At 39.7% G+C, this 11,976-nt stretch overlaps 1 protein-coding gene across 1 annotated transcript in view; it reads left to right on the top strand.

Annotated features, from left to right (window-relative positions):
- The window catches only part of PWP1 (PWP1 homolog (S. cerevisiae)), a 20,499-nt gene extending 8,976 nt beyond the window's left edge, over window positions 1-11,523 (top strand). Inside the window, exons 9-15 of the mRNA XM_010853369.1 lie at window positions 2,535-2,631; window positions 3,307-3,368; window positions 6,126-6,237; window positions 8,194-8,284; window positions 8,382-8,503; window positions 10,255-10,360; window positions 11,171-11,523. Of these exons, the coding sequence (XP_010851671.1) occupies window positions 2,535-2,631; window positions 3,307-3,368; window positions 6,126-6,237; window positions 8,194-8,284; window positions 8,382-8,503; window positions 10,255-10,360; window positions 11,171-11,280 (700 nt within the window). The 3' untranslated portion in view covers window positions 11,281-11,523. The remainder of the gene's footprint in view (window positions 1-2,534; window positions 2,632-3,306; window positions 3,369-6,125; window positions 6,238-8,193; window positions 8,285-8,381; window positions 8,504-10,254; window positions 10,361-11,170) is intronic.
- The last annotated feature ends 453 nt before the right edge of the window (window positions 11,524-11,976 follow it).

Here is an 11,976-nt window from a genome sequence, read left to right as displayed (position 1 = left end):
ATTGCCAACATCCGCTAGATCATGGAAAAAGCAAGAGAGTTCCAGAAAAACGTCTATTTCTGCTTTATTGACTATGCCAAAGCCTTTGACTGTGTGGATCACAATCAACTGTGGAAAATTCTGAAAGAGATGGGAATACCAGACCACCTGACTTGCCTCTTGAGAAATTTGTACGCAGGTCAGGAAGCAACAGTTAGAACTGGACATGGAACAACAAACTGGTTCCAAATAGGAAAAGGAGTACGTCAAAGCTGTATACTGTCACCCTGCCTGTTTAACTTATATGCAGAGTACATCATGAGAAACGCTGGGCTGGAAGAAGCACAAGCTGGAATCAAGATTGCCGGGAGAAATATCAATAACCTCACATATGCAAATGACACCACCCTTATGGCAGAAAGTGAAGAGGAACTAAAAAGCCTCTTGATGAAAGTGAAAAAGGAGAGTAACAAAGAAACGAAGATTATGGCATCTGGCCCCATCACTTCATGGGAAATAGATGGAGAAACCGTGGAAACAGTGTCAGACTTTATTTTTTGGGGCTCCAAAATCACTGAAGATGGTGACTGCAGCCATGAAATTAAAAGACACTTACTACTTGGAAGGAAAGTTATGACCAACCTAGATAGCATATTGCAAAGCAGAGACATTACTTTGCCAACAAAGGTCCATCTAGTCAAGGCTATGGTTTTTCTAGTGGTTGTGTATGGATGTGAGAGTTGGACTGTGAAGAAAGCTGAGCATTGAAGAATTGATGCTTTTAAACTGTGGTGTTGGAGAAGACTCTTGAGAGTCCCTTGGACTGCAAGGAGATCCAACCAGTCCATTCTGAAGGAGATCAGTCCTGGTTGTTCATTGGAAGGACTGATGCTGAAGCTCCAATACTTTGGCCACCTCATGTGAAGAGTTGACTCATTGGAAAAGACTCTGATGCTGGGAGGGATTGGGGGCAGGAGGAGAAGGGGACGACAGAGGATGAGATGGTTGGATGACATCACAGACTCGATGGAGGTGAGTTTGAGTGAACTCCGGGAGTTGGTGATGGACCTGGAGGCCTGGCGATGGGGTCGCAAAGAGTCGGACACGACTGAGTGACTGAACTAAACTGAATGGACACCTGGTCTGTTTCCACTTCTTGGCTCTTGTGAATAATGCTGGTGTTATTCACGTACATATAATAACATGGGTTTACATGTATCTGTTGGAGTCCCTCCTTTGAGTTCTTTTCAATATACAGCTAAAATTGCTGGAGCTGATGGTATTTCTAAATTTAACTTCTTGAAAAACCACCATACTGTTTTCTACAGCAGTTGCACCATTTACCTTCTAACCAGCAGTGCACAAGGGCTCCAGTTTCTCCACATCCTTTTGAACACTTGATACTTGCTGTTTTCGTTATTGTTGTCTTCGTAGTAGCCATCCTAACTGGTGTGAAGTGGTACCTCACTGTAGCTTTGAGTTGCATTTCCCTGGTGACTAGTGATGTCAGTCACCTTTTCAAGTACTTGTTGGCCATTGTATACCTTCTTTGGGGAAATGTCTATCCAAATCCTTCTGTCCATTTTTTTAGTTGTTTGGTTTTTTGCTGTCATAAATGAATGAAATGTGGTTTCCTTGGTGGCTCAGATGGTAAGGAATCCACCTGCAATGCAGGGGACCCAGGTTAGATCACTAAGTTGGGAAGATCCCCTTTGCTGTTAAGTTGTAGGAGTTCTTTATATATTCTGAAAATTAATCTCTTACGAGATTTGTGATTTGGCAGTATTTTCCCCCATTCAGTGGATTGACTTTAACTCTGTTACGTGTCCTTCAAAGCACAGAAGTTTTTCACTTTGAGTGGTGCAGTTCATTTTCACTTTTGTTGCTTATGCTTTTAGTGTAACAGCAAAGGAATCATTGGCAAATCCACTGTCACGAAGATTTTCCCCTTAAAGTTTTATAGTTTTAGCTCTTAGGTTTAAGTCTTTGATATATTTTGAGTTAATTTTTGTATACTCTGTAAGGTAAGAGTTCAACTTAATTCTTTTGCATGTCATCCATGTATTTTTTTATACTTATTATCTCAAAAGGGCCATTTTCCTAACAATACAGTTGGTTTGGGGGGCTATTGAGGCAAGGAAGGTAAGCATTGAGTACAACTTACTTAGAGGGGAAGGACAAACTTGAATACCCAAGACAGCTTTTTAAAAGCATTTCTGTTACACTGGACACTTCATAATTTGAGCATTCTTAGGAAGGTCCCAGAGTGCTAGCTTACTGAAGGATGTCCTGTCTTCTCATTTGTGTTTGGACCTCTACAGAGTTACAATTGTTTGGGCAAATGGACTTGAGAATGTTGTTTAGGTTAGTATTTCCCAAACTTAGCTGCAAATTGGAACCTCTGGGTAACCTCTCAGAATATTGAAAATCTTGCATTTCTTTTGTTAAGTTTACTCCTAGGTATTTTATTTTTTGGTAGAGTTATAAGCAGAATTCTTACATGTAATGCTCTTGATTTTTAAAAGATTACCTGATTTGTTTCCTCCCTTTCTCAGAAATGTGCTGGCCAGTGCATCAGCTGATAACACTGTTATTCTGTGGGATATGTCCTTGGGGAAGCCAGCAGCTAGCCTTGCCGTTCACACAGACAAGGTATGGTGATTTCGTGGATAAAGGGCATTCTAAAAAAGCTGGGACGTGTATGAAGTACAACAAATGATCCCAAACATTTATATATGACTTTTTGTGAATTACACAGTGCTTTGATGTGCTAGCCCACTGGATCTTCACAGGGCCTTTTGCGATAGTTATAATTATGATCCTCTTGAGCTTTGCAGAAATAGATGCAGAAAGGTAAAGTGACTAGGAACATCAGTGCTTTACAGCATTTTTACAGAGGCTCCTAGAAAGGGATGACGGGTTTCAGTCACTTAATGGAGTTAAAGAATTTTAACGGATGATACCGCAGAACCCAGGAATCTAATGTGCTAATTAATGCATGTTGTGAAACTTTGAGAACGTGTAGCGTTGCCCAGTAAGTTTGACCACTCCCCTATTTCTTCTGACTATACTTTAACATCTGAGGGACATATGTATTCTGCCTAGCACAATTTGGGGAATGCTGCATTGGGTCTTTTAAGTATCAGCCTTTATTTAGAAGTATGTTTTGTCCTTTTAATTATGTAATACATTTATGCTTCTTCATATAATACATTTCAAAGGAAAGAATTTGTAGGAACACTGCTAAGTTGATTCCCATCATGTATTAGGCAGTTTTACCAAAACCAAACAAACATTTATCTATTAATTTATGTTTCTTCCTCTTAGGTCCAGACTCTCCAGTTTCACCCATTTGAAGCACAGACTCTGATTTCTGGATCATATGATAAGTAAGAAAGCATTTTAGGAATTAATTGTTGTCTTTTTTCTTTTCCTCTTGAACTAATTCAGAAAGTATCACTGAGTGTTCAGATAGAATTTACTTTTGCTTTTTTTTTTTAATTTAATTTTATTTTTAAACTTTACAATATTGTATTAGTTTTGCCAAATATCGAAATGAATCCGCCACAGGTATACCCGCATTCCCCATCCTGAACCCTCTTCCCTCCTCCCTCTCCTCCCCTCCCTCTGGGTCGTCCCAGTGCACCAGCCCCAAGCATCCAGTACCGTGCACGAACCTGGACTGGCGACTCGTTTCATACATGATATTATACATGTTTCAATGCTATTCTCCCAAATCTCCCCACCCTCTCCCTCTCCCACAGAGTCCATAAGACTGAGCTATACATCAGTGTCTCTTTTGCTGTCTCGTACACAGGGTTATTGTTACCATCTTTCTAAATTCCACATATATGCCTTAGTATACTGTATTGGTGTTTTTCTTTCTGGCTTACTTCACTCTGAATAATAGGTTCCAGTTTCATCCATCTCATTAGAACTGATTCAAATATATTCTTTTTAATGGCTGAGTAATACTCCATTGTGTATATGTACCACAGCTTTCTTATCCATTCATCTGCTGATGGGCATCTAGGTTGCTTCCATGTCCTGGCTATTATAAACAGTGCTGCGATGAACATTGGGGTACACGTATCTCTTTCCCTTCTGGTTTCCTCAGTGTGTATGCCCAGCAGTGGGATTGCTGGATCATAAGGCAGTTCTAAAACTCCTAGGGGAGAACATAGGCAAAACACTCTCCGACATACATCACAGCAGGATCCTCTATGACCCACCTCCCAGAATATTGGAAATAAAAGCAAAAATAAACAAATGGGACCTAATTAAACTTAAAAGCTTCTGCACAACAAAGGAAACTATTAGCAAGGTGAAAAGGCAGCCTTCAGAATGGGAGAAAATAATAGCAAATGAAGCAACGGACAAACAACTAATCTCAAAAATATACAAGCAACTCCTACACCTCAACTCCAGAAAAATAAACGACCCAATCAAAAAATGGGCCAAAGAACTAAATAGACATTTCTCCAAAGAAGACATACAGATGGCTAACAAACACATGAAAAGATGCTCAACATCACTCATTATCAGAGAAATGCAAATCAAAACCACTATGAGGTACCATTTCACGCCAGTCAGAATGGCTGCGATCCAAAAGTCTACAAGCAATAAATGATGGAGAGGGTGTGGAGAGAAGGGAACTCTCTTGCACTGTTGGTGGGAATGCAAACTAGTACAGCCACTATGGAGAACAGTGCGGAGATTCCCTAAAAAACTGGAAACAGATAGAATTTATTACTATGGCTTTTATGTGTTTAAATCTTTAGTAGTACTTATATGTCCTTTCAGCTTGATCCTCTCGGTCTGCAGGGGAATATGGTTCTGTTGTAATTCCCAACTACTCCTTCAATTTTTAGAGGGTGTGTGAGTTAGACATTGCTCTGAAGCAAGCCATCTCAAAATTCAGTGTCTTAAGCAATGAATATTTGCTTCTTGACTTCTGCAAGATTGAACTAATCGAGGCTAGATTCAACTGATAGCTCTACTAATCTTGACGTGTTTAGGCCCAGAGATTGTCCTGTTTTACATCCTTTTAAAACTAGCAGGCTAGTCCACATACATTGCCACAGCAAGGTCAGGAGTACAAGCAGAGACACCAAGGCCTCTTAGACATGGGCTCAGACCTACTACATATCTGTCTTACTGTAGGCCGAAACAGACATCACACGGAGTAGAAAATGAGATCTGCCTTTAGGGGAGGAACTCCTAGATCACTGACAGAGGGCATGGATGTGGGGAGAGATGAAGACCTGGACCACTGCAGTCATCACAGGGGGTTTCCAAATCATGTGTGTGCTCTTTACAGATTGGAGATGGGAGAGGTAGCTAGTAAACACAGAAACTAAGATGCGGTCTTTTATTTTGTATCCTTGTCCTTTTGTAGTTGGGATTCATGCAAAACTACACAAGACTATTCATCTGTTCCCCCAACACAGTAACCTGCTTGTAGAGAGTAAATGTGATTGAGACGTGTTACCTGGCTTTCCTGATAGCTAAGTTGGTAAAGAATCCACCTGCAATGCAGGAGACCCTGGTTTGATTCCTGGGTTGGGAAGATCCACTGGAGAAGGGATAGGCTACCCACTCCAGTTTTCTTGGGCTTCCCTTGTGGCTCAGCTGGTAAAGAATCTGCCTACAATGCGGGAGCCTGGGGTTCGACCCCTGAGTTGGGAAGATCCCATGGAGAAGGGAAAGGCTACCTAGTTCAGTATTCTGGCCTAGAGAATTCCATGGACTGTATAGTCCATGGGGTCGCAAAGAGTTGGACACGACTGAGCAACTTTCACTTCACTTCATTCATCTGTTCCCCCAACACGGTAACCTGCTTGTAAAAAGTAAATGTGGCTAAGACTGGCTCTGAGCAGTATTGAGGAACGACAAATTAGAAATTGTCCTGTTCTTTGGGAAATAGGGACGATTCATCTTGAAAGTAGAGGATTCAATCTGGGGGAGGTCAAAGCCACTGTGACATCCGGAGCCACCAGTGTCTTCAAGTGACAGGACCAGAGTTCACCAATTAGTAAAAATCAATTCATCTGTTCTTTTAGAACCTTAAAATAGGCTGTAAATAATTGGATCTTGATTTCATGGTGGTGTTTATTGAACTCCTAACTTTGCCTGAACACGCCCAGGTCCGTGGCTCTGTATGACTGCCGGAGTCCGGAGGAGAGCCATCGAATGTGGCGTTTCAGTGGGCAGATTGAGAGAGTGACTTGGAATCACTTTTCACCTTGTCATTTTTTGGTAAGAATACGCATATTACTGTTTAATAGATTATTAATCACTTATTTTCTTTACTTCCATTATAGAAAAGCTTTTTCTATATCAGCAGTGTGAAGTATTTGCATTTGGGGTTTATTTTTTTTTTTTAAAGATCCCTTTAACAAGAGAACAGTGAATTTACCACAAAAAAAAATGGTAAACATGTAAATAATTTTGCTAATTTCCAACCATTCCAAAGCATGCCACATTTTTTGGTTGTAATAATTAGTTGATCATTGTAAAATTATTTTGTAATAGCATGACAAATACTAAGCAGGCACACATATTTTCTAGGTTATTTGCTAACATGGTTATCAGTACTAAAATCACAAAAATTCATTTTGTTTCCAGTGATTAAATCAGTTGAAGAAAATTTTCCTTTATTTAAATATTACTACTTAAATGGAGCTCCAGTGATGCTAATGCTAACATGTTTAATTAATATAGCACTTAATATACCTTCTCTGGTGGTCCAGACAGTAAAGAATTTGCCTGCAGTGTAGGAAACCCAGGTTCGATTCCTGAGTTGGGAAGATCCCGTGGAGAAGGAAATGGCAACCCACTCCAGTATTCTTGCCTGGAGAATTCCATGGACAGAGAAGCCTGGTGGGCTATAGTCCATAGGGTCACAAAGAGTCAGAAACGACTGAGTGACTTAACACTTACTTACTAATGTACCACTGTCTCCCAGATGGGAAGAAAGTTTATGATCATTTTATGAATACCCATAATATCTGCAGGAGAACAGTTTTCCATGTTGCATCCAAAGATGCCACTGATATTTAAGTTCATGGAAAAATAAAATCCCAGCTTTTATCCAGAAGAGAAGGTATCATGTATTTCCTAATTTTCCTAAAGCAAATATCTAGTGCTTTGTAAAAGAGGGACAGAATTCTTTGGGGGGGAAAAAAAAAAAGCTTTCTTTGAATATGTGAAGTTTCAGTAAGGTTCCTGCAGTTGTAATTCTGGGGGCATATCATCTCAACCTTGTGCAGAGGCACATGCAGTTCCCAGCCTGAGCCACCTCAAGCCAGATTCCATCTTGCAGTTCTCTCAAGCGAAGTCCCAGTTACATTTGAATGCTGGCTTTCAGCAGGCAGGCGCGCACATTTCCTAGCTTATGTGCTGCCAAATGGTTATCGGTCCTTAAATCACAAATATTTAAGGAAATGGAAAGTAATCAAAATAAATGGTATACTCCATTCCTCAAGTCTCAAAAGATGAAATGCCCCTCCTTTTCCTTTTTTGTGCCCATTATAGCCCCACCTATAAAACTGCATCAGTTGTCCCTTTTTTTGCCACTCTTGCCTGACTCTTGCCCTTGGCCTGTATATAGGCTCAAGTCTGTCTCCCATCAGAGACCAGGTCTGTCTCTTACTCCCTTCAAAGTTTTCTCTTCCTTTCTTGAAAGTGGAACTGTAATCTGCCTTTCAGTCCTTTTCTAATTAAACCTCTTTGCCAAAATACTGACAGCATTGTTACTTTCTTTAGAAGCCCTGCTTCCTTGGGTTGTTATTTTCTCCTCCCTCTTTGATTCTGACTTCTGTGAGCTCCTCCTCAGCCTTTACCCTAAGTGGTGTGCTCTCCAGGTCTCTGTCCTTAACACGGTGCTCTAAATTCTGCACTCACAGAGCAAATCCCTTCTCTTCTCATGGATGTAACTTCTGCCTCTGTGCCGCCATATTTCTGACCCCAGTCTGTATCAACTACCATTGCTCCATACTCATATCCAACTGCCTAATAGACATGTCAGCTAAACTAGTCCTTGTAAGAGCCAACTCAGTGTTCCACAAGTGAATTCTTTATGTCCATGTTAATTTTTAATAAGTGTCTCAGGTATGTCAGATCCATAGATGATTTTCACAAGGATTTATACTATTTACCCATTGCTAAATTTTATTGTCATGTAACATTGCTGTGCTCTTTTACTCTTTCCAGGCCAGTACAGATGATGGCTTTGTATATAATTTGGATGCACGTTCAGATAAGCCAATTTTTACACTTAACGCACACAATGATGAGATTTCTGGTGAGCAAGAATATGGTTTCTTTCATTTCTATTAACCTATGATGAAGTAAATTTATTTCAAAGTGAGAGTCCCTGAACAAGTCTTATCTTCCTCTAGGTCTTGATCTAAGCAGTCAAATCAAGGGCTGTCTTGTGACTGCATCAGCAGACAAGTATGTGAAGATCTGGGACATATTAGGAGACAGGCCAAGTCTGGTTCACTCTCGGGATATGAAAATGGTAAGAATACTTGTGGGCATCTTGGTTCTTTCTGTTTCTGATCTATTGTTTTTCTCTAGGAATCCCTGCACAAAAGAATATGGATTTGTTGGCAAGTTAATCTGGGGCTTAGTCAACTTCTGGAAGTTTTCTAATTTAGGGCAGTTTGGGGAGAAATCAATGACTGTCTGCTTCCTTTTCCAACTTTCATGATTAACAAATGCTTGTGGAAAACCAGGATGAGGAGGAGGTGGTCTTCTAGGACAGAAGTGGAATGGCTACAATTTTTTTTATCAACTTTACATTGGAGTATGGTTGATGAACAATGTTATTGCGGGTGTCAGCAAAGTGATTCAGTTATACTTACACATGTATCTATTCTTTTTCAAGTTATTTTCCCATTAAGATTGTTACATAATATTAAGCTGACTTCCCTGTGCATTACAGTAGGTCCTTGTTGGTTATCCATTTAAATACAGCAGTGTGCACGTCACTTCCTAACTCCCACCCCCGCCCCCATTCCCTGCTGGTAACTGTATGCTCCAGTTTTTTAACCTTAAAATCAAGCCCATCTCTGAAAATCATGAACCTTTTGGGTACCACAGCTGTTGAGGTCAGTTTATCACCTACATCTTTGTATAACTATTTAAATAGTTCTTACTATACTGAAATTACTACATAGTAGTAAAAGTTTTAGAAATGATTAGAATTCAACAATTCATCAAATATTTATTGAACATATAGTGTATACCAGGCATCATAAAAATTCAACTGTAGACATAGAACACTATACAGCTGTTTAAAACTGTATACATGAATGTTTGTATTTTAAAATGTGGGTAGCTAGTTTTGTAAAGCATTTTTTTCAAGTATTTATCTTAATTGGAGGATAATTACTTTACAATATTGTGATGGTTTTTGCCGTATATCAGTATGAATTGGCCATAGGTATACATGCCCCCCGATCCTGAACGTCCCTCCCCACCCTACAGAGCAGTTTTTATAGTAGTATCCGATGCATATATTTTAAGTACTTAAGTGTTGAATGCTTATATGTAAATCTAGAAGACCCTATCCCAAAACATGAACAGCTGATTATCTCAGTTATTTTTATACTTCTTGTTTATATTTTCTATGATGCATGTAGGCTTCCCTCACAGCTCAGTTGGTAAAGAATCTGCTTGCAATGCAGGAGACCCTGGTTCGATTTCTGGATCAGGAAGATTCCCTGGAGAAGGGATAGGCTAGCCATTCCAGTCTTCTTGGGCTTCCCTTGTGGCTCAGCTGGTAAAAAATCTGCCTGCAATGCCGGAGACCTGGGTTCAGTCCCTGAGTTGGGAAGATCCCCTGGAGAAGGGAAAGGCTATGATGCATGTGTTATCTAGTAACAAAAAATTACTTTTTATTATCTAGTAATAAAAAATAAAACATTAAACTTTTAAATGATTGTACTATAGCATTATAACTTAAAAAGGAGAATTAGTTTCTGGGAGTATTAAGCAGATTAGATTTAGTAGGAAATCCCTGTTAGATGATAATAGCGATGTGAGCCTGAGTGGTCAGAACTGCACCCATTCTCACAGAGATAATCCCGCCAACTTGACTGTGAAGTACCTTTACAGGCGCCCCGAAGGAGATTCTGGTGGGTTGGTTTTCAGTGACATTCAATCGTAGGGTCTTGTAGACAGCAGTAGGGAATCGACAGGAGTAGGAAATCGAGATTAGCACTTTCTGGGAAGACTGAAATCACTGACTTTGTGTTCTCTTCTCAGGGAGTTCTCTTCTGTTCTTCCTGTTGCCCTGATTTGCCATTTATTTATGCTTTTGGAGGTCAGAAGGAAGGGCTTCGGGTCTGGGATATAAGCACAGTCTCTTCAGGTAAGAATCTTCATTTTCTGCTTTTTCTGGATAAGTTCTGTAGGAGCTAACATAGAATGTGTAGCTTGAATACATCAAGGAGATAGCAAAGGCAGATCCAGTGTTCATCGTCCAGTACAGTCAGCTTAGGAAACAGACAAGATCAAATTGTAATTTGGAAATGTTCATATTCACAAATAAGCTTGTCTTCATACTTTAATTTTAAAATATCTATGACAAAATTTGAATTTTAAAAGTGAAAGATTTTATTGGAAAGCTGGAAGGGTATATAGCATGATCTCCCCTCCCATATTCCCAAAATCCAGCTTTCCTGAAGGGGCCAGGTTCCCTTCTATTACTTTGATGTAATTTGGAATGCTGTAGCCCCACTCTGATTCCTGAATCTTCAATTCCCTGAAGAAAACAAGTCCCAAATCCAAAACAGTTCTATTGTGGTCATGATACAGAGAAAGATGAAGGCAGGAAATAATCAGAAATAAGTATAATAAGGAAAAGACAGAGTCACTGTCATGAGGGATTGGGCATTTGTTATCAAGGTGGATTCAATAAATCTAGCACAAGGTAAAAAAAAGTAAAGTATAAAAAAAAATAGACCAGTATAAAACAGTTAATCTCATTCAGAACATTTTAGACTTTGAGTTGGTTACTTTCCTATTTATAAAGCGCTAAACATGTTTTTCAAAACAAAATCTCCCACCACAGGGCAGAGAACCTCATTGTTCATTTCTGCATTTTAGTCTCTTTTTTTTATATTATAGGTTCTCAATTTTCTGATCTGGTAGTTGCTTAACCATTTATTTTATGTTTTAGTAAATGAAGCATTTGGAAGACGAGAGAGGCTTGTTCTCGGCAATGCAAGAACTTCGTCTATTAGTGGCCCCTTTGGGAACAGGAGCTCAGAAACACCAATGGAGTCTTAATGAAGATCATACAGTTTTCCTGTTTTATTTATCCTAACTCAGTTTTTAAAAGCTGGCCTAAAGATGCTCCCTGTGTAGCTGCAGCCATCAAAATGACGGAACCAAAACTGCCCGACATTCCTCCTTGCAGCTATGGTGGCAGCACAAACGGGGCTGGTCTTTGTGCTTAGCTTTCAAGCGTGTGGTATACAGGGCTCCACTTGCATTCTTGAAAGGAATAATAAAAAGGTTTTTAGAAATTCATTCCTTAAATGTGCCATCTGTCACAGGTAGTCTAGGATGTAAAATAAGTAATACTTCATGGAATTTTAAAAGGAGAAAATCCTGTAATCTTAAGAGTTGGGTAAACCTAGGCCTTGGGAAGGTGGTGATCAGGCCAAGAATCCAGAGTAGACCATGAATAGAGGTAGGTCCATGGGGGACTACACTTTTCCTGACCAACTGTTCTCCAGTCAATGCTCAGGTTTAGAAGTCTTAGTGCTGCTCGTCTATAGGTGGCATGCCTTTTCTGTCCACAGCATGGTATTGTTACCAAACAAAAGAGATATAGTGATAAAGGGCTCAGTCCACAAGTGGATATAATATTTGTAAATAAAGCAAATGGTAAGAGACTCATTAGACCAAATGGACTCAGATAATACATAGAATATTCCATCCAAAAGCAACAGAATACACAGATCATAGGATGTTACACCA

The sequence above is a fragment of the Bison bison genome, unplaced genomic scaffold, assembly GCF_000754665.1.
Source record: "Bison bison bison isolate TAMUID 2011002044 unplaced genomic scaffold, Bison_UMD1.0 scf7180017864327, whole genome shotgun sequence".
In the NCBI taxonomy this organism is placed as follows: domain Eukaryota; kingdom Metazoa; phylum Chordata; class Mammalia; order Artiodactyla; family Bovidae; genus Bison; species Bison bison.
This window is presented reverse-complemented; position numbering and strand designations above follow the sequence as displayed.